Source organism: Eleginops maclovinus, chromosome 18 (assembly GCF_036324505.1).
Source record: "Eleginops maclovinus isolate JMC-PN-2008 ecotype Puerto Natales chromosome 18, JC_Emac_rtc_rv5, whole genome shotgun sequence".
NCBI lineage: Eukaryota > Metazoa > Chordata > Actinopteri > Perciformes > Eleginopidae > Eleginops > Eleginops maclovinus.
The window spans coordinates 11,259,264-11,283,029 of NC_086366.1; the positions used below are offsets into that span (position 1 = coordinate 11,259,264).

Below are 23,766 nucleotides of genomic sequence, written 5' to 3' on the forward strand. Positions count from 1 at the left end.
TCTTGAAAAGGTCGATGTTTACATTCAAGCAGAAAATATAACATCCAACAGCATTATTTATAACAAAGTCATTAGCACATATGGTCTGAGCAACAATTCAATAGGCCAAATGCAAGGAGCTGTGCTTTATTGAACTTAGGCTTTGCTTTGCTTTACTATATGACAAGTGTAATTTTATGGACCAACAGGGTTAAACATACTTACTAATTTCAAGATTTCTTATAAAAAGGTGATAGCCCAACTGAAACTTGGATAAATGACAGACACATGTGCAGCATTTATAAATCTTATTATTCAACAATATTCACATTACAACATCAACACTGCTCTGCTAGTGACAGGTTCTAATAATCCCAATATATTGTATAATTAATTTGTAATACATTATCGAGAGGCACTTCCAGTAAGTCTGGCAATAGAGGAGCTACAGTATTGTGTCTAAATTACAAAACAGTAAAAATAAATATTTTTCTAAAAGTTTTTTTGTTATAATATACTTTTGAATCTGTACAGTATATATTTGTTTTATACAAAGCCAAACCATATCTAGAAATAAAATGTCATATTTCACTTAAACAAATACTGGTGAATCACACAATTTCCCATCCTGTAGGTATTGCTACATGTGTATTGCTACAAGTGCAAGATACTGGTGAGAAGAAAATAATTGAGTCTGTGAAGTGCCTGCTATACAGTAGAAAATAAGAAATAAACATACTAGTCTTGTTTGTGTTGCTTTAAAGGAGATGAAAAAAAAGTTTGTTTTGGTTTCCTTTGTAATGAACACGGAAAGCTGAAGAATGTAGCCTTCAAACAGTATAGACACACATGAGAAAATGGTATGGCATATAGGAGCAAAGCCCCCTTTAAATTGGCTGAAACAACAAACAATACAAAAAGGAATGTTTTTGGTTCAAACCATCAAAAGAAAGGGCTTCAGTCTGAGAGCAGAACAGTCTGCCAGTTCCACTGTAGTGCTACTGCTGCTTATCACAACGCAGTGAAATAAAATACTACACCATCTGTTAGATCAATGATTGAATGTTTCTTATGCTTTTATCTAATCTAATCTTGTCTCTACATGAGAATTGTTACTAAGTATAAGCATATCCAGACATACTTCTCAGGTTTTGAATAACACACACAAAAAAAGAAGATGCAAGAAACATGCTCCTTTTAGGGCTCTTTTTGTGCAAATCACAAACAAAGACAGAGTTCATAAAGTTTCTTTGGTTGGCACAAGTTAATTCAGTGTGCAGCAATCGCCTTCTGCTCATCGCTATTTAAAAGAAACTACTGATACCGGTTTTGATGAACAGACATCAATTAGTCGTGGACCCTGTTCTTTTGTTGAGTTCTGTCCCAGTTTTTACACAAACACGATGTAAACAAGATCTCTGCTACAAACCATTGGCCAATGATGTTGCCAAGAGACACTCAGATGAAAAAAAAAACTGGTAAAATGAGCTTTTATCTTTTGGTTGACAAGAATCTTTCTGAAGAAAATAAAGAATTTTGAGAGCTAGTGGATATTAAATAGGACCAAAAGGAAGGGAGTCAAACTAACTCAAAGAGCAACTCGTCATCCTCACAAAAAGTGTTTTTGATGACCTTCTGTGGTTTAACCTTTTACAGGTGATGTACAAGTGTACTCCAAGGTGTGTCAGTACACCATGACATCACTGCAGGGTGGGGTTAAAGGTGCAACAAATAACTTCTGATCACTCCCATACCGTGAGTGCTGCGTCAGAGGTGCAAGACAGTTTTCTGAGTACTGTTAAGGTACTGCACATTGGGATCATACCAGTGTTTGTTCCTTTGTTTTTGTCTTTGCAAAAAAGAATTGGAAGGTACTCTTTAAGATTTCAGGAAACCCTTCCTTATGTCCGACTCCAAAAACCATTAATGGCGACACCCAGCTTTCTATTGTTTACAACAAAAATAGCGAACACAAATTCTATCACAGCTTTGATTAAGTCTCTTTGATTGCTGCACTGCAGTGAATACAGTTAGTGAGGCAGGGCTGAAAAGGGAGATCAGAGGAGGGGAAGCGTCTATTTTGACTAAATGGACCCCTAGTGAGCTTTGAATTCTCTGATCAGATAGAATTCAAGTTTATAGAGAGAAAATCTACATATTCCCAAACATAGAAGTGGGCATGGGATGGTGCAAATGTGAGATACGAGAAAAAATCCATTGCAATAGTATGCACAATAGATTGCAAGTGAGTCCTCGATATATACTATATGGTGCGTCGCATATTTACAGTGCATGGAGCAATAGCTCATTCATGAGTGCCACAATTGCCTGCTGTTTACAGGAGGCTTTTTACAGTTTATGTCATTATTAGAATAACTGAAATTTGAAAGCTACATTACTGTACAGAGCTTTAAAAATGCTCAACTTAAAGACCCATGTTGATGCCTTACATACAGTTGTGTATTAGCTGGTGTGCAGATCAGTTTTACCACTACAGATAAACGTTGAGAAGTCAATGCAAGGACAGGCTATTGGAAGACATAAGGTCCAGCAGGGGACTTGTATATATAAATTAACTTTTTATACTAGAAACACTGTTGCAGATAAGACATACATTTTTCAGGGGTCTGATAACACATTTTCTCCATGCCTTTTTTTCTGTTGCCAAGCAACATTTGCTCCTTTCATTATGGACTGAGCCACATCAATGCTGGAGATAATCAAGCAACGGAGGAAGTAAAGACTTCAGACACAGTTTTATAAGGATGACTATACATATCTGAAATAATGAATTTAAAAACATAGTCATGAAGTCAGACCTACATTTTGAAATCCACATTAAGAAAATTACCAAATCATTCTACTGTAACTTTAAGAGTATATCAAAAACAAAAGGCATGTGTCTCAGCAGGATGTAGATTCGGATTGATCGGACGTCTGCGCTGATGCTGAGTGCTCACTAAAACCTAGAGAGACCACATCAGTCTAGCTCTCCGATTGTTGCACTGGCTTCCTGTGTGTCAAGGAATTTACTATTGTGTTAGTTTCTAAAGCACTGAAAGGCTTTAGGGCCAAGATAAATGTCTTATCTGCTGCTCTGCTATGAAGTTCAGGTCTGCTTGCCGTCCCCAAAGTCAGAACTAAAAATGGAGAAGCAGCATTGAGTTTGACAATTTTGTTTTATTCTGTTCTTGTTCTGTTTATTAGTTATTTTCATATATACTTGTGTTTCTTTTTTCGATGCATAATATATCTTTTTTTAAATGACCTCAAATTACCCTGTTGTGTTGCCCACAGGCTTTCTTTTTTATAGCAGTGAAAACAATCTTAACACTGCACCCTTCTCCGTGTAAAGGGAATAAGCAGTCAAGGGCATTATGTTGCACAGTTGAGCCCTCTTTTGCACAATGGGCGTTTTGATAACAGTGCAATGGATACAGCCGAGGATTTAGACAGTATTAAAGTTAGTAAAACTCTAATTGAGTTAAGAAATTGGGTCACAGTAGGACATGTTCAGCCAGAAAAAAACGTATATAGTGTCTGTAAACAAGTCTATTCAATAAATTGCTTGGTCTGTTTTTCTCAAGTGTTTTTAAATAATTAAATTGCAAAAGTATCATTTGTATCCTAAGCGGATGTTTGCTTTTAGATCTTATTAGTTTTAACATTTTAAGCGTGTTAATCCCTGGCTATGTTCTGAACGTTTCTAGTGACTTAACTAATGTCAATTCTCCTGTGCATTTTATGTTGTCTCAGAGATTCCACAACTGCAATGTTGCAAATTACCTACCTGCTACAGAGCTGAAGAAAATAAACATATCTTGGACTTAAATACCCTGCAGATACAAGCACACTCTGTAATTGATTAGACTACATCACCTCCTGAGCAAGCCTTAAGGCAGCTTCTACCACAAATGCTGTCAAAATCCCCAAAAGTCTTTCAATTGTGTAACAGTGCGCCTGTATTCACTTTGCAGTTTTGACACAGTTACTGCTTCACATCGCTAAGTGAAGACTCAAACCATCTATAAATCTCTGAACCTGAATCCACAGAGTGCTTCGTAGCTTTGCCAATGTCAAATCAAATACACTATACTGAATATCTCTGTAATACATTTTGTAGACTTGGAGACGTATATCATCACATGATTTGGAATCCGACCTAACTGGCTCATCTTCAAAGGGTTACATCTAGAGGAATCTACTGAAATGTGAAAAGGATCTGAGACCCCCCCCTTGACTTTTCATAAGCAGCTACCAGTCAGGCTAAAAGGCTTCTCTCTCTTCTCCTTCCTCTCTCATTACTAAGTCTCATTACTAAGGCTGTTCTCCGTGTTTGCACTCTTCTCCATCGCCATCAGTCTCATTCTCTGAGAACATCAAAGGAGCGCAAAGACGCACCTCGTTAGGCCATGCACAATGCAAATGGAGGAAATAAATCTAGGTCTGCTGACCTATGATGAGTTTTCAACAAAACATTCTCTAACTATATAGTTTCTATATTTTGGCCAATATATGCTACTTTAAAAAGAAACCATGCAGAATACAGACAACTTCAATTAAAGCCTTTTTAAAACCACTTTCACATCTTTATCTGTGTTGGTCAAAATCTAACATCCCTTTTTATTTGCTCTCCTTGAGGATTAAGTACATGTACAAAATATTTTGAATTCCTTAGTGTAAGTTAAGAAAACCCTGACTGTCACAGAAAATTACAGTTTTACACTTTGTTAATCCTAAATTTGACTTTAAATGACTTAATAAATAAGTAACTAACATTAAATATTAATAATCATTATATATTTATGCAGCTGTGACACTTTTGTTTTTCCTTAAAGAAAGACTTGATGCACATTACTTTTCTTTGCAATTTCGTGCAACAACAAAACAAATGAAGGATTTGGATCTGATCGAATCATTATTTGTGGGTACACAGCAACCCCTGGATTTTATTTATGTATGATGGAGGTAAATCCTCTCAGCTGATTTGTAGCTGTGAGGTAGCTCTGGCCAAACCACCATGGCTTACTGGATTACTTTACTCTGGAAAAATTGGCCTACATACCAGCTATAAATTATATTGCAAAGAAGAAAGAATTCTGGTCCTTAGTTAGAAAGTGGCGTAACATGTTAACATAAACTATATTTTCTTAACAAAACACATTACCTTATTAGCTAGTTTTGTGTCTTGTGAGTTGGTTTGAATGTAATTAACAGTAGGATCTGCTGTGTGGTAGCATAAGGGAAGCTTACAGTTAAAGAGCAAATCAAATTAATTAGAATTGTGTTGTACTGTATAATGTGATCTATAACCTTGTTTTTCTTGTGGTTCCTTTGTTTTTCACAAAGGGCACCACGTGTCTGAGTAATTTAAAAGCATCACTGACAGCATAGAAACAAGATGTTGTAAAAGCAGAAAGTAAAGAACAAGGAAGCTACACGTCCTGTCCAAGTCATTTTTTTCTCTATGGGTTTCTGCCTTCCTGAGTTGTGTGGCCTTTAAACGTGTAGGTGTGCTGGACCCACTAAATGTAAAAAAAAACATAGGGAGAGAACATGCAGACAAACATTGTAGTACATGAATAAAACCCTAGTTGTGTATGTTTTTCCTTGAGTGAGAATAAAGCTTTTAGCGCAACAGGGTTCTTTGTTAAACTTCTTATCTGTTCCGAGAATGGAATGTGATTCTACAGTAGCATTGTGTGCATGTGTGTGAAGCTTGTGTGGGTGTATGTCCGTATACACAATGTACTACAACTGGCCCTTTTTTTCTGTCTCCCTCTGAAATCCACACGGCTGAGCCTCAGTGGACACAGCTTTTTCCCTGGCTTTCATCCCATTGTCTTCACGGAGAAGGGACTTGTTGCACATCCTCCACCAGCTGGGTGGCTCCACAGTGTGCTGATAGCAGGGGTACAACAAGAAGGGTGGGGGGGTTTGTGACAGTGTATTACTCACTGGTGGAGTGAATCTGTGAATCGGTGTGGTTGGCCTGTAGTGCAGGACGGGCATCCTAGGTGAGGGCAGCAGATCCAGACTAAATCAAACACTACAGCAAAAACAAGTACAGTCCCACTATCTTTTTTTTCTTTCTTCTACTCCTATGTCACTTCATCTTTTGCTCATTGCACCTCTCTCCCCTTAACAGACGAACTGGGCATGCATAATCCCTGTCCTCAAAACCAGGTTTTTGTTAGGCACATATTACCCGAAACATCTTCTACAGTGTTGTGTCAAAGTGATGTGCTGGCTACCATATCAAGAGTTTAGTTAGGAAAGAAACAAAACATGTTTAAACAACGTTCAGTTTCCTGGTTTTACGAGGAAGACAAAGTTTGTGATATCACTCTGGTTCCTCCTCTTTTTCCCCTGAAGTCTCTGATTCTGGAAGGATTTCTTCTTCCTCTATAGCCGGTACCTCTTCCCTTTCATCGAGTCCCTCAGTCGACTCCTCCTCTCTGCTTGCTAGCTCTTCTTCTTCCTCGTGAATCGCTGTGATTGGATCAGTGGGGCCGCTGATGCAGTTTGGCTCCTCTTTCTGAGCTTCCTCCTGGGCTTCTGCAGCGATGACTCTTTTCCACATCTCATGGTTTTCCAGAATATGCTGTGTTATCTGGCAAAACACTTTTCTCCTGCTCACCTTTTTGGTTTCTTGTCGTTCTGTCAGATACAAAGTCAACAGTTAGACAAAATCCTGGAAAAGTTTGTCACAAAAGTTAGAATACAGGATTGATGCACATTATATGTGAAGCTACAACTGAAAATATTCAAAGTTTATAAAAGTCCAAAAGCAGCATCTCTAAAGCCTTGTTTAGTCAAATACATGCAAGATCCTTTAATCTAAATCTCAGTAAGAAGGCAAATAATTGTATATACCAAAATACCAAATTGGCTGTTTATTATGTTAGCTAAATAACAAACAATGAAATTTTAAAATCTCTGTAGGTATTCTTACTAAGTATATCACAGTTGTATGAAGTGGTTTTGGGGTACAAATACCTTCCACTAAATGTGAGCAAAACAGTTTGTATAAAAACAGGTATTATTTTGAAGAGGTTGACATACGAGAGTTCTCAGAACTTGTTGATGTGTCCTCATCTGCTGTATCCTCCTCTTCCTCTTCTGTATCGACTCCCTCCTTTGCCTCTTCTGGATCTGTCTCTCCCTCAGGTGGGTCAACCCAGCATCCCGGCATCAGGGCAGCAGAGTTGTAGGAGGAGCACAGAGGCCCCACAATGTGAGTGATGAATGACTCCTGAAGTTTAGCGAGCTGCGGAGCGGACCGGTCCATGAACGGGCTGATGGGAAGGCCCAGGCTTGCTTCTTCGTCACCCTACAAACATGGCAAATATGTCAGATGCACAGAACTGATCAAATATGAATGTGCTGGAAAATGGTACATACACACTAGCACAGTTACAGTTTTTAATAAGGAGATTTCCTATTGTGGTCTTTTACATTATTTAGACATTTCTTGATCATAAATGTGGCATTGATTTATGTTTCAAAGTCTTATGGCTGCTGTTGTTGTGACATACATTGTGTCAGTCATGTGCTGAGCTTTTGTGTTTGGTTTCTGTTTTTGCGGGGCTATTAAAGCGCTTCAGTAGGGGGCAGAGGGGCAAGGGCTCCTGTTGCTATAGAAACCTGAACTTGCATGGCATCCGTGCACTGCATTCGTGGCTCATGTTATATGTGTGTGTTTGTGTATGTATATTTATAAATATAATACAATATATTTATCAATTGCTAATATTTTGAATTTAAAGAGGTGCCTATTTTTAATGTAAATGCACATATATAGTATTTGTGTGTGTGTGTACATTTGTGTGTGTGTGTGTGTGTGTGTGTGTGTGTGTGTGTGTGTGTGTGTGTGTGTGTGTGTGTGTGTGTGTGTGTGTGTGTGTGTGTGTGTGTGTGTGTGTGTGTGTACACGTGTGTGTGTGTGTGTCAATCCATCCCAGTGATCCTACTCTGTGCGACTGCGAATGAGTGCTTTCAAGGATGACTCATTCAGGCCATCCATTTTTCCGAAGAGAAAAACATGCAGTCCCTCATAAATATTTCTCAAAGCTATTACATGAATTGACCAGAGGGTTGGGGGCCGAATGCTATGATTCAGAAACAGATCAGAGGAAGGATGTCTTCCTCGGTAATCAGCAGAGCTATGTTTTTTTTCCTAGTTTTTCCAGATATGATTGCTACACAAACCTCTTAATTAAGAATGGACAAAATAAACAACGATTGAGAGTTAGTTTGCTGATTGAGAAGCATTGTGACAACAAATCTTTGTATAAATAAAAAACATATATATATTTTCTAGTAGTATGAATATTAGATGAACGATATTTTACCTTAATCAATGCACAGCAACAAATAAATTAAATGAAGTCTCAATACAGTGCAATTCTACTAACAGCTTGTTGTTCCTGGGGATCATATATTTTAGGCTTAACAGATTTCTATCTCTGGCGATTTGCTTGACACTGTCTAAAATGACCAATGAGACGCATTGTTGGTTAAGCGCAGGATTTGTTGCCATGTGTCCATCTACAGTAGGCTACTCTCTTAACAAATTCATCAGCCTCACAAGTCTTTTGACTATTCTATTTTTGTTTGCAGGGTACATCGAGTTTCGCACATAAAGCACTTGGGGAACGGTCCTTGAGCGAGAAAGCAAATTACTATCATCTGCAGAGATGCCGTTATGTTATGGCAGTCAGTGTATGTTTTGGTCATCGGATTTTCATTTCACAAAAGGATGTTCAAAAAACAAGAACGAGTGGATCTACATTTTCGTTTTAAAACTGAAAAAATGTAATTGAAATACAAGGCATTTGTAATCATCGTGGTCAAAAAGGCATTAACGTAACATAAAAAACGGGATGGTTTTCATTTTCTACTTCTAAAAACAAAACAAATTCACCAGAAAAAAGGGGCGTTTTTTCATTTCTGTTTTCTAGTGATTTTATTATTTTATTAATATAAGTAGAAAAGGAAAATCATCCGGTTTGTGTATGTTTAGTTAAAGCCTTTTGGACCATGATAAAGAAAAAAGGCTTTTATTTTAAGTACATTCTTTCAGTTTTAACACGAAAATGTAATATCCACTCGTTTTAGATTTTAAATATCATTCAGAACATACAGTGACATATCTAGAATGAAGTGAGCAAAAAGCCGAATTGCTTTTTGGAGGCAACATCGACATCTTTATCCTTGGAAATATTGTCATACGTTTCCAAGAATCGGATAAGAGTTTGTTGGCTTTTTGCAATAACATCTTGAGAAACCTCAACCCCTCAATCTTTATGATACATGTTATTTGAGAACTTACCAAAAAAAAATACCATAGAAATGTTGATTAGCATTGAAGTTTTAAGGGATTTTAAAGTGAGATTAATAATAAAAAAAGCAATATCTCTGTAAATGAAAAGCAAGGGAAGGTAAGATAATTTCCCTTATTCCCAAGGGGCAATATGTTTCACAGCCAGCAGTTATACAGAAAATAATCAGCCTACCAACACACAATTTCCATAACGTATTCCTACAGATCCATAGAAACAAGGACTAGTGGATTCTTCAATCTATTGGTCCGACATCTTAGCAGAACATATCGGCAACCAGATAGAAGCAACCTTAACTCACTGAACATAAGGTGACTGGGGTCTGCAAGGAGAGGCTGAGCCTTTTTTGTATCTTTGACCTTGTACGCTTGAAAACAATACACTTGAGATGTTGAAAATAGAATGCACTGTTATTAAATTCTGTTCAATCAAAGGATCTGCAGCTACAGCATGAAATGGTCTGGAATGGTCAATAGCTTAAGGTGGACAATGTTAACTTATAGTAGCAAATTAAAAAAGAAAGATATAGTTGTTTAATAGGTCACAGTGAAAAAACATTTCTGACTGGTTTATCATCTTAATCGCTAGTTCCAAAGTTAGTGAATACAGCGTGACGTTCAGTTAAAAAAAAGATGATCCCATTTGCAGTAAGTCAGATGATTAAGCAGCGTATGCTTTGCCTTTTCAGTTTTTTTAATTGACAGGTCATTACCACTGTGTTGTCCAATCTGGTTGCTCTCCTTGTTTCCTACTTCCGACTTATAACCGACTTTATAAAGTTTTTCAGATTTTCTATATGTTCTTGGTAACGTCTTTTGAAAAAAATTTTTTTACCAGTGTGTATCATTTAGCACTTACTGTACATGGTAAAGTACGCTCCCATCTATCAATGTGCAACTTTGAAAAATAAAATTGTATTAGGATTTTTGACCATACTTGTTCGTAGAACTCGTTGACGATCCCCTCTGTCCACTGCAGGTGCAACTCCTTACACTTCAGCGGTCCATTGACATCAGCCAGCTTGATGCACATCTGGCACACCAGCAGTCGGTCGTTTTCGTTTGTCCAATCAATCCCGGACACTCCTTCATCACAAACCTGGGGATATGTGCACAGGATGGTTTGTGTTAAAACAGTTGTGAAATCCCTTAGTTTCAAGACAATCTGGAGAGAAAACTGTTTTACTGAAGAATAAATTAATTTAAAGGAGCCGAGGAAAAGTTATCAACAACAATAATAATTGCAGACAGATGATCACTTTTTGATTCTACATATTTAAAATATATTTTACCTTGGCATTAAATTCTGCAAGGAAGTCAAAGTGCTTTTTGAGGTCAGTGGCCAGGATGGCTTCAATAACTAGAAGCGGAAACGCTTGAACTCCACATGTTCGAGGTTTGCCAGGAAGTTAAACTCAGGTCGGGACATGAAGAGGTTCCACGCTGAAGCTGCATGGTGGTTCTCCAAGACTGAACGATCATTGTACAGCAGAGCCTACAGTGGAAGAAAGTGAAATAAAATTCTGTCTTGTCATATAAGATGTTTTTGACAATGGGAAAGTTGGTATTGATATTGACTCTCTCTTATGTAATGGACAGAGCTTATTAGTGATCTGGTTGGCATATACACTGCGATAAGTTAAGAATTATAAGCAAATATGAATAATCACTTGTTTTTTTTGTGGCACATTCTCCCTAGGTTGTTATATAACTACTATTATTGTTATATTACCTTCATGGAAGATATGTTTTTCCACACATAGGACAGGTAGTCAAATTGACATCTAGCAATCATATTTGCGCTCAAAGCAAAACCATTTTTGTTACAAGACTTACCTGCGGTGCACTTGTAGCTACAAGGAAAGCGTTAGTCCTTCCAGGATGGTCATAATCGTGCATTGCAGCAGCCACATAGAGGGCCATGAGCTCCAGGCCAGGGATGAGGCCAGCCAGGGAGCTGTAGCCGTCCTCCAGCACAGAGTTCAGCTTTGACACCAGAAAGCCTGTGGCACCAGGAGAAATACCATTCTCTGGGTCTACAAGCAAAAGGAGAACACAGATTCCAGTCACTGATGGTGCTCTGTGCTCAACCTCTGTGACAACCTTGTTTTTTCTCAATCTTCTTTTTCTTATAAGTTCATAATGTTATTTTAGTCATATGGATTTTCTACGTTGTGATTATGAAGTTGCTTATTCTGTACTCACGATATCTATTGCAAGTCTGTCTCTCCTGCCCATTGGATATTCTTCCCTGTAATAGCTATTTGTTTTTTTGAGGGGGGGTTTCTATTTTTCCACTGCAAAGATGTAAGGACAGAGGGTGTGGTTTGCTGTACACACATTTAAAAACCCACAATTGTAATATGCTTTGTTTGGTTATATTAACAAAGAATATTAGAATGTATTGATTGATTTGAATTATTGATGAGTTGTTAGACTCATTTCACCTACGGTACTATATATATTTTATTCCAAGCGTGTTACTAACATAGTGTGTGCTATGAAAGCACTTATACTGTCTGTCTGTCTGTCTGTCTGTCTGTCTGTCTGTCTGTCTGTCTGTCTGTCTGTCTGTCTGTCTGTCTGTCTGTCTGTCTGTCTGTCTGTCTGTCTGTCTGTCTGTCTGTCTGTCTGTCTGTCTGTCTGTCTGTCTGTCTGTCTGTCTGTCTGTCTGTCTGTCTGTCTGTCGGAAACAATGTGTGCATGTATTACATGCTTTATCTGGACACGTTTTTTGTTCAACTGACAAATTTGGCAAATCAACATCAAATACAATGTTCGATTTGTTTCTCTTTTTAGTATTATTTATATTATTTTGGGGGCATTTTATGACTATGTGTTAACTGTTGTATTTTATGGTACAGTTAAGATGCAAAATGATACAAGCATAATTAATAATAAAAGCGATCCTACATATTTAAAGAACATATTCCCAATTATATTACACTTCAAAACATCTGCTACAAACATCTGGATCTTATGGGGTCCATATTGTGCCGCCCTGGTCCTAACACCACATGCATTAAAAGGCCTCACCAGTATGTATCCCATTCTCAGTCAGCAGGGTTGGCAGGCCCGGTACAGGCTGAGTGGTGAGGTACCAAACAGCATGGAGCACATCAGTGGCATGGATCCGGTTATGATCTGGGGAGAGTAAAACTAAAATGTGAAAAGGTCTTGATAAGATTTATTGCAGTCAGCTATATATTGTGTGTCGTAGGCTCACACTTTTATAAACAATACTCAAGGTTCAAAGGTTTTGATTATCAGATGCACAGTAGCTAAAGTGTAGTTATGGCAATGAAAAACTTAGATACATATACAATACAACACACTATGTTTCCTGTTTTCATAGGGAAGAGAACATCTGAACCATGTACACCTACTCCATAAAATAATGTATAAATATATTAGTCCTTTATTTTAGAAGAAGGGTTTTAGATGCTGTGAAACCATTTCAAAAGCTCATGTTAACCATCAGCTACATATTCCATTTCAATATCAATTGGCATAAACACATAGTTAATTAGATGTGATCATCTTGTGACTTGATATGTCTGCCAACTGTCAATAATAAGAGCAAACCGTAAATCACTAAAGCAGAAACAAGGCCTGTTTAATGTTCTCTTATTACTAGGAGAATGCAATACATCCCCCTTGTGTTTGAGAAAAGTAATGCTGCATATCAATAATTCACTTAATTTAATAAACATGAAAATCTTTCACTCACAAGGGATGACCCTGTATCCGTTCTCCAAAGCATGGAAGTAGTTCATGAACTCTCGTACAGGAATTCTGAAGGTCTCAAATAGACCTGTGTCCTCAAAGAGCTTATAGGAAACCTGGGATATGAAACAAGGAACACATACTGTGTCATATTTTACATTGGTTCAGAAGTTGTCCTCTGTCAATCCAAAGATCATGTTATGTTAAAGAAAGGTTGAGAATTGCCTAAGACTCAATTATCTTTGGAACCGATGAAAATGTGTCTGTATTGATATGTCTTCATTAAAGAAATCTCTTAAGTGTTTCAACATTTCATCTTCAATAAGTGACTTACCTGACTAAGGATGCAGCCTGTCTTGCCATTGGTCTTCTCCACCAGACTGAAAATAGGAAAGTTCCAGTTGTTAATTTGACTCAAGAGAGGCTCCAGATCCGATACCGCCAGAGGCTCCTGGGCAGAGATTGGCTTGTCCTGTCAGGTAAAGAGGAGTAAAATAACTTCAACATCCTTATTAAGAGAGAAATTGTCAATTTTCTCATTGTCTTTGAAGGGTTTTGAAGCACATTTGAGCACATTAAATCAACCCCTTTCTGATGGCTTACCTCTCGTGATGGCAGGAGTGGGTGAAGAACGATGCCCTCTGCCAGATACTCCCTGCAACCTTCCCTGGCTTCAGGCTGCTTCTTGCCTCCCTCTCCCTCCTCATCATTCTGTGCAAAGTCACTGCTGTCACTGTGGTTGGTCTCATAGGTGCTGTCGTAGGTGCTGTCATAGTCAGAGGAAGCTACGGCGCGCTCATCTAGGGACACATTAAACGTTGCAATTTAATGCATAGATACTGGTGGTTAAACATAATTACAATGAGGGGCAGATGTGGAGAAGATCAGCAGAAGTGGAATCAAATAATCAACCTAGAGAGAATAAGATTCAAAAAAAGGCTGCTATCATAGGACCTACTCTGCTGTGTACCTGGATGGGGTATTCTGTCCCCTTTATCGACAGATTCCACCCTGTGGTTCAATTGATTGTTGAATGGCCTGCCACAGCTGATGGGAGGAGAGAAGAGAAACGACTCATTGAAAGACTAATTGCCCTCGTGTTGACACAAAAAAGTGCCTTTAAAGCCTAATTTTAATATTTGAGAATTGGAACATTCTGAATTTGTAATTACTCATCAAAAAATAACAAGAGAGTTACTTAATCTAGTGTGTTTGTGCATGTTTGTTACCTGCCACAGAGTGATGGAGGTCGCCAGTGAGGGGTGGTGGAGCTTGGGGCGCTCTGGCTGTGAGTTAAGGCTCTGTGGTGGCTCTTGGGGACCACAGAGCCAGGGGTCTGCTCTATAAGGAGCACAACCGGCTCGGGAAGCTGCACTGCACAAGTCTTGATGGTAGGGCTGGAGGCAGGCGTGCCCTGGTGGGGAGGAGATGGGCATGGAGAGCCCAGAGGTGATACGTTGGAGGGGGGGAAACCTGAAAGAGAGGGCAATATTTAATCCTATCCAAACCCCTTTTGTCGTGTGATCCTCTTGATACCCGTTTTTCTCTGTCTTTATCTTATTAATTAACACACAGACACACACCTGGTCTTCCCAGTGGTTTGCTGTAGAGGTGGTTGAAAGTGACATTTGCAGCATAGGAGGCAGACATGGAGCGACTCTTTGAGATGGTCATCATCACGGAGTTGTTCCATGATTCACTGATTCAATGAAAGAAAACCATTTCCGTTACTGTGATCAGCATTACTGTAATCTTCTTGATTGTAGTGCGTTGTGTGTGAGCATTACCTCTCTGTGGTGTGTTTGATGCTGGCTGAGCGGTCTCGGCGCACAGGGCCCGGCTCGATGGTAGGCAGCCCTGTAGCTGAGGTGGTCGTGGTCCAAGTTGAGGAGATTCTCCTAAGCAATCCTGGGGGCAAGCTCCGTCTGAGACGCTGCAAGGCAGATAAACAAACACACGTTTAGACTGTACACCCACAGAAGCTTCAAGTTATGATAATTACAACTAAATATGACAATACCCTTAGAAAACCTACCTATTCTTAACATACCCTGGGTACTTGGATGTGAATTAAATGGGTACATTTTGCCTTTCATATTTATTTCTTGCTGTCTTTTCACATCTGCTCCAATTCCTTTATACCCAAAGTCCTTGTATTGATAAAGCAAGTTTTGTACATTTTATAGGAATTAAATATCACCTACTGTATCTACTTCAATTCTTTCTTTAAATGACAGGTAAGTATGAGAAAGAGCTTGGGTAAAATTGCCCAAAAGTCGGAGTTCACACAGTTTGCAAAATTAGAGACCAAATAGAACATCAAGGAAAGAAGCACAGCTACATTACCACACAGAAATAGCTCTATTAGTTGAACTGACAATTCAAGTCAGCCTCAGGCAAACGAGCTAACTCAGAACTATTTATTTTACAAAGAAACTGCTGTGTCTCCTCTTTTACATCAAACTAGATGGATGCCATATTTGTACCTCCAGCCGATTCCAGTTTTTTTCAAACATATGGGAGACAGAATGCTAAGTAGAGAGAGTGACACTTGCTTCCCCCGTGGTTTCAATCTATCCAAAGTTGTACATTTTGTTGTAAAGCCTTGAGCCAAACTCAGTCAGTTTTTGTTTCTCTCTCCTTCTCTCCCTCTCCTTCTCTCCCTCTCCCTCTCCCTCTCCCACACACACACACACACACACACACACACACACACACACACACACACACACACACACACACACACACACACACACACACACACACACACACACACACACACACACACACACACACACACACACACACACACACACACACACACACACACACACACACACACACACACACACACACACACACACACACACACACACACACACACACAGGTCCATAGAGGGCAGCAGAGGATCACGTAGTTTGAATGAAACCAAGTTGATTGTTCACTTGTTAGACAAATTCAGACATACAGTACAAACAGAGACACACACATATACACACGCAAACACACTGTTGTATGCTTCTCTCTTACAGTGAAGGAAATCTATTCAAAGACATCTAACAGTGTTAAAGAAGGACAAAGTGGTTGGTGGAAATGTCTGCTTTTTTTTTTATTGTATTACTGTGTGGAAATGCAGCTTCGAATTCAGATCTGAAACATATGTACTGCATTGTTATGCATAATTTAGCCTTCAATAATATAAGTAGACATGATGTTGACTGTAATGCACTGCTGCATGTTATCTTGGACGTCTCACATAAAGCCTCTGTTTCTTTATTTTTGTACTAAAGTGAAGACAATGAAAACCCCTTTGCAATGATTTGGAAAATGTGTAGCTGTAATATGAACTTTTACAAATATAAATCGGAACCCCAGAAGTGTGGTTTAATATGTTGGAGATGCTATAAAATAGACACATTGCCAGAACTGCTTGACGTAAACCCTGGGAAAAGAAAGCCAAAACGGTTCAACAGCTTTTAACAAAAATGAAACAAAGTGTTTTGCTGTCCCATTAAGCTCAGTAAACACCAGAATAACAAATGCACCTTGGTCATCAACATTTCCTATTGCCTTTATGTAACTGCTATTTGTAACCATACAACAGGGGCAGCACAAGTCAGCTGAATCACCAACTTTAACCCATTGCTTCATGCAGACTCACAAATCCCCAATGAGCTAAAATGAGACAGCATCTCATTGAGTTTCACTACATGGGTCGAGCATTTGAGTGCACTCAGGCAGTGTTAAAGCTGCTTGTCACTTTCCTGGTAGGCTATCCTGCATTGCATCACACGCTTTACTTAGTTTCCTTGCCGCCTTAAGTGCACGCATACATTTTGAAGTAGTGGCCTTGTAAAACATTAAAAAGCCCTCTGGAAGCCTGTGCGTCATTGTTAGCTACATTACAGCCCCACACTACGCAAGCAGTAAGGGAAGAAATGGGGTTGTACTGCAGCGTACAACAAAACTTAAATTGTTCAACTGGTAATACATGTAATTTTACTTATTCAGAAATTCAGATTTCATTTATAATGTTCTTCCTGATGGAGAAAATCAAGATCTATTAAAGCCCAAGGAAGTATTAACACATATTAAGGAGGGCGATAACGTCTAATTTGAATAACACACACTCAAACACAAAACTGCATATGAGACGCAATTTCAACATGGTCTTTAAAAAAAGCTATTGCTCTTCCAAAGCTGAGACATTCTTTGCATGTATCGCAGTCTTCCCTACTGTTGGTTCAGTGTCATAATTCCATACTGCACTTTTGGACCATTTTGACAGTTCATCTAGCAGGGAGGTAGAGGGGGTAGGGGAGAGTGGGACGAAGAGGGGGAGGGCTCGGAAACTTTTTTTGATCATGGAGCCCAGTGGTAGTTTACAGTTCTCTTGTTCATACGGGAAGTGTGTGACCTAAACTGGAGAATGTAGTTTTATATTTGCTGAATAACAATACCATAAATCCTTTTGCGGCTCCAGGGTGAGCTGCATTTAATCTGATAAATTGCTTCAACTAATGTCACTGCGTCAGTTGGGTTTGAAGACTACAAGAATGTGGGGGTGTGGAGACAGAGAGATTTGAGCATACCAGACCTCTTTACACAGCTCCTTATACTGTATCTGTATGGGAGTAAAGGTATGCACCATAATCAGTTGGCCATCAAGCCAGGGGGCATGTTATAACCCTTCTGTCGTGTTTGTTTCTCCCACCTTACTTGGGTGTTCCCGGAAAAAATGGAAGCAGCCTGTTTTAACTGCTCTTACATTAGCACATAAACCATGAATCATCACCAAATTTTATTTAACAGCCTGTTAAGATGTGTACTATCTGATGGATGAACATAATCTAGGGTTACCCGTTCATTTCATTTGGCGGCCATTTTTTTTACCAGGAACGCCCTTGGTGTTACAAAGTTGACTAAACCACTCAATATTCAATATAAGTGGTGATCACCAATTGAATATGTCAAAATGCCTACTGTGGAGGATATCATAAGGCCTTGAGGCAATCCAATGTAAAACAAAACATTTATGATTGATGAGAGTAGTAATTTGACCCGGACACAACAGGAGGGTAACGTGTTGAATAAATTGTAAGTCGTTCAACCGAAAAGAAAATATGGAATTTCATAGGAATCATCTTTGAAGCTTACAATTTATCTTGGGATCTTTGAGAGGGTCCTGACACTCAGGTTGGGACCAGTGCTACAAGTCACCATGATGCAGATTTTTCTATCTGGATTATATAGTTCAGCATAAAATACTATTTTATTGAACATAATCAGTGTCATAAGTACAGGAAAAAATACACTCATTTTAAAAAGGGAGAAAAATGTTCACCTTTGGAATGGCCAGTCTCTCTGTTTTCTCCGGCCCCTCCTCCGAGTCAGAGCAGATGTTAATGTCTGCAGGGATGCGAGGCCGATGGAGTGGCTGGAGGCTGATCTGGGTGCTGAGGAGGTTGCTGACGGCCTTCAGGGAGCTGCAGGTGTTGGGGGGCAAAGAAGGGTCTGCCAGCAGGTCTGAGATCAGACCGTGGGCCTCCCCCATCACCGCGATGTCCACTACCACATTCGTGCCCGAAGACTGTAAAAGAAAAGAGATGAAAAGATAGAGGATGAGATAATCATTCTTTGTTCATCTTTGTGGTGTAATGCAATGATGATGCAGTGAACATACGTCACACCACACTGACGCACACAGCAGTGTTCTGCTGTGTGTTGGAGCATCTGTCTTTATACTAATTTAACATTTTACAGTCCCAGCAGGAACTAAGTGTGACATCCTTGTTCAGGTGATGTGAAAGTCTAAAAATGTGATAGAAAATAAAGCTTGTACCATGATGACTATTTAGGTTGAACATGTATGACACTGAAAGACATATCATAGTGACATCCTACAATACTCCTATTAGAAATAAAACAACTCTCCCACCCCCCATCCTGCCTACACTTAGCTGTCAATGATTCATCATATTGACTTCTAGTCAATTTCCAAACACATGTATTCACGCGCACACACACACACACACACACACACACACACACACACACACACACACACACACACACACACACACACACACACACACACACACACACACACACACACACACACACACACACACACACACACACACACACACACACACACACACACACACACACACACACACACACACACACACACACACACACACACACACACACGTTGTAATCCATATGACACATTTGGTACATCAAAACAAGGGGTCGATACTGTAACTCAAAAATCCTGCAAAATCTTAGAGCTACATTCAATACCCAGGACTACTCTACAACAGGGATGTGTGTTTACAACTCTATTTTAAGTTAAAAGCTTATTTGGAGAACATTTTTAGGAACTTTTGGACCAGTGTTGGTATGGATATACATATGTGAGAAGCACTTTAATAGCAAGGACACATTTAGTAAAAATGTGGTTTTCAATAAAACAGGACAAAGCCCTGTAGTGCACAGAGTGTGTTTGAATTAAAAACCATCGGCCTTATGGCCTGCTATTAAGTATTTTAAATACATCTTTTGGAATAAATAATTAAGCTTAATCATGACAGTTGTTGAACTTTGTATGAGCCTTTTCTGTTTGCTCAGTATATACAGTAGATATCCTCTTAACATATCTGTTTATACTCTTGAAGTCTTGATAAACGCAAATCACAGCCAGCTATAAAATGCAATGCAAACTGGCCTTGAGGTTTTTTCTCATTTTTCGATCCTGCATTCTGTTCTCCTCCACTGTGCCAGCACATGAAGCAAATGACTCACGTGATAACTCCACGCATAAGCCTTCACTCTCCCATCTGCCTGCCCCCCCCCCCCGAGGCCACAAGGCTTGGAGACTGGCAACAACCTCTGCCTTTGCCACTCCGCTTGTATCTGTGCCCCTCACTTTGGCTCTGATTTTATTTAGTATGCCACGTTATGTTGGTCCTCAATCACTTTCAGTCACTCTTTTTCACATACTGTACATATATTTGTCTCTGGTAGAGTTTAATCGTAGGTACTAAAAGTAGAGTAGGTAGAGTAAATGGGGAAACATAAAAGGTAACAATGGCAGAGCCCCCCCTCTGTAGTCAAACAAAGTGACAGATGATTCTCATAATTTGCTTCTTTAAACAGATTGTATTAGCTCTTCAAACATATCAGAGCTCGGGCCTGTGATGTGATGAGTAAATGCATCAAGCACATAGGAAGATAGTTTCCTGGAAGAGTGCGTGTCTGTTTTTGTGCATGAGCGGGTGTGCATGTGTCACCTCAACCTGAACAAAACCCATTAGACCACTCCAGAGCTTTATGACATCCTGCTATTGTGACATTCACCCATTACCTGGCAGTAATGGTCTCTGTTCAGCTAATGTCAGGGAGAGAGTGAGATAGAAGGAGCTTGACTGTGTGTGTGTGTGTGTGTGTGTGTGTGTGTGTGTGTGTGTGTGTGTGTGTGTGTGTGTGTGTGTGTGTGTGTGTGTGTGTGTGTGTGTGTGTGTGTTGCAGCTGTTTTCAGGAAACCTTTCTTCTCTGTCAGATTTCTATTTAAGCATGGGAAACAAACAACATAGCTACATTACATTTTTGCCTTTGCAAGTCCAGTCAGTAAAACATGTATAAGCATTTGAGATGAAGGAGTGCTACCTAGCGACGTTCTGGTGGAGACACAGTGAGGCAACACAAGGGAGAAGGTTATCGATTCCTCCCAGCATAAAGGCCCACAGGAGACAGCAGGCGGAGCGATGGTCAACGAGTAAATCAACAGTGGGCACACAAACAGGCAAATGAGTGTATACACACATGCATGTACCAGAATTGCCCCTAGGGATCAGTGTTTCAGGCTTTTTAGATTAATACAGTACCTGCTGTGCACAGGAAGATGGGATACAATCACTCAACAAATGCAGTGCATTGTAACAAAAAACATTATTCAAAACTGGCTTATGATGATGAACACACATAAGAAAAATAAGGTCTGAGAATCAAGTGTAGAGCTGCTGATTTAAATTACGACTCAAAGCCACATAACATCATCAAAGTGAAACTCAAAGAGTAGAGGCTAACTTCACTTAAAGGTCTCCTAATATGCTCTTTTATGGCATATATTATAGGTCTCAAATATATATATTTAAGAAACATTTCTCTGGCGTGTTTTGCTCAAATTACCAAACAGATCATCATGAATTTTAGGTTGTCCGCTATCCCTCTGTTTCAGCCCCGTTTTCGAAAGTGCTGATTCTGTGACTGTCGCTTTAAATTTGTAGCGCATGATCTCTGTCTGAAGAGAGAAGTTTCTCAACTCAGCTAAACGCTGCCATGATTAAACGCCATATTATGTTCCAAACCACATCAAGCATTATTTCTGAAACACTTCTCAGTGTTTACCACTAGAACCGTGACATTATATGTATTGCATATACAACAACTCTAAGTCCCTCCTGCAGACATCCTGCTGAATACACAGAGGTGCTGCAGAGTGGATTCAGCTCGTATATTGCGGATGATAGGTTGAGACGTGTCACGTGAGTGGGACCTTGCCAGGAGTTCAATGTAAAGCCAGCCTACATTTCTGATATGACGTCATATCTGCAGCAAATCTGGATCAGCTCATTTGTAGCCCCGTTTTTAGAGATGTGGGGAAGGAGGAAAAGAGAGAGAGGGTTGTATTTGTTGCCACTTCGTGAGTCTCCTTACACACCAGGAACACATATTTATGTGTAAAAGACAGCAAAAAGTGCATTTTGCATAATAGGGTACCTTTAATGTAATGAAAATCCATCTAATTGCAACATATAAGTTAGTTGCTTGTAAAAAAGGACCATGAAAGTAGCCGTCAATCAAAAATATGTGGGAAAGCAGGAAATTTCAAATATAAAACACTTGGCAGGGGATTGCATCATCTGTCTATCCAACTCTTAGTGAAACCAGTTGGAAAAAAAGTGAAATTGTCAATTAAAAAAGCATTCAGTGCTTTTCTCTTCTTTTATTAAACAAAAAACTAGTTCTGTTCTGATGTTGTTTCCTCACACACCTAAACCATGGCCCCTAGCAGCACATGACAGTCATTTCCCAGGATAGCTTGAGACTCGAGCTTCCATGCAATGTGAGGAAAACACCAGGAACCTTCATGGAACACAATACTACATTCAATAAAGCAGTGCAACATATTTGACTGCCTTTGTAAAGCAGCTGCTGCTCCTACGTCCTCATGCAGGAGGTATTGCCAAAGAAAAAATGTGATCGCCTCTACATCATCAAATCAAGATAAAAGTTATCATCATTGTAAAAAGAGGTTTGTATGTCTTTATTTTCTAAACCAAACTATGGACGGTAGTATCAACAACAATATTGATTGAAGTATCAGTATCAATACACAGTATCAGTATTTATATCTGTATCAATAAAATATATACCAGATCCTTCTCCAGACCATAAAAAGGTAAAGAGAGTAGTGAAATCGATCCATCATCACTAAATAATATTTGTTACGTTTAGATGATTCAAAAGGCACCTTTGTGAAAGAAACTGACATGACATATTCCTCACAGGCACAACAAACATGTAACCAGATTTAATGTCAGGCCATGCATTCAAAATGTTATGTTTTGATTTCAATCATCAGGCTTGAACCACACACACACACTATGAGATCTTTGACGCAGATGTCAAAGTTATTATCATGGGGATGTACATTACGCTCACTTTCGCTAACCCCGTTTGCAATTCTTTTTTCTTCCAGCTTCCTATTTCACATGTTCCTCTTCTTCCCATATCTGATATTTCCCACAATATCAGTTTTCCACTCTCTACCCCATCCCCCAGCTCTCTCCTGAGAGACAGTTAAGAGATATGTAGGCAGATCAGGCATAAAGGCAGATGGTGAGAGCAGAGAGAGAGAGATAAAGAGCGATAGAGATAGAAAGAGCCAAAGAGAGAGTGAGTCCACAGGCAGGCCATGGCCAGTCAAGTGAAAATGAGAACAGGCAGCTGAGCTTCTCGACAGCGAAACCTACAACAACTGTACATACAGTGAGGAGCAGCCCGTTGTCTCTGTACTACTACACCAACAGAACAGAAAAGAATAAAATATGAAGAAAGTTTCTGTGCTTTAAGATTTAATGCTGAGGCATTTGTAGCCAACGTAGCATGCCAGAGGCCAAGATCATGATCTGGATGCAGCACGATGAATGCAGAATTGCAGGAGTGTCTGGCATTAGTGAGGCTATTAATCATTAACACGTGTATCTTTTGATTTGGTAATAATTATGAGAGAAGTATGTGTTTTAGAGGGAGCACAGGTGAGCTAAGATGTGTTTCCTGAGCTGGACAAGAATACCCTTTGTTTACAATTTTGCAAAATATCTAACCGTCTCTCACAATGTGCAAAAATGGCGCTTAGAGAAAATCAATAGATATCAATGCAACTGTTTTCAAGTTTAATGTTGGAGATAATCAAACTATTCAAACCATTGTGTTTGAGTAAGATAACACATGACACATCCACCACGAAAGAAAATGCTGCTCAACAAATATCTAAAATCTAAGAACCACAGGGACACCGAGTCTCTCAAACAGTGGCTTCACCCTCCTGCTGACGAATTCTACAGTCTCACATGCGTAATTGACCTAAAAAATCAAGAAGCCTAAATTAGACATTGCTTCAAGTTGTCCTATTTAAACCATCTCATCA

The 23,766-nt window shown here is 39.3% G+C and overlaps 1 protein-coding gene across 1 annotated transcript in view; it reads right to left on the minus strand.

The window, feature by feature from the left end:
* Positions 1 to 272: 272 nt before the first annotated feature.
* The window catches only part of LOC134880359 (cGMP-inhibited 3',5'-cyclic phosphodiesterase 3A-like), a 40,898-nt gene continuing 17,404 nt past the window's right edge, over positions 273 to 23,766 (minus strand). The window contains 15 exon segments of the mRNA XM_063907286.1: positions 273 to 6,639; positions 7,045 to 7,312; positions 10,260 to 10,421; positions 10,615 to 10,685; positions 10,688 to 10,817; positions 11,159 to 11,358; positions 12,359 to 12,466; positions 13,053 to 13,164; positions 13,383 to 13,520; positions 13,652 to 13,848; positions 14,019 to 14,095; positions 14,278 to 14,521; positions 14,632 to 14,747; positions 14,836 to 14,981; positions 18,394 to 18,639. Of these exon segments, the coding sequence (XP_063763356.1) occupies positions 6,323 to 6,639; positions 7,045 to 7,312; positions 10,260 to 10,421; positions 10,615 to 10,685; positions 10,688 to 10,817; positions 11,159 to 11,358; positions 12,359 to 12,466; positions 13,053 to 13,164; positions 13,383 to 13,520; positions 13,652 to 13,848; positions 14,019 to 14,095; positions 14,278 to 14,521; positions 14,632 to 14,747; positions 14,836 to 14,981; positions 18,394 to 18,639 (2,532 nt within the window). The 3' untranslated portion in view covers positions 273 to 6,322.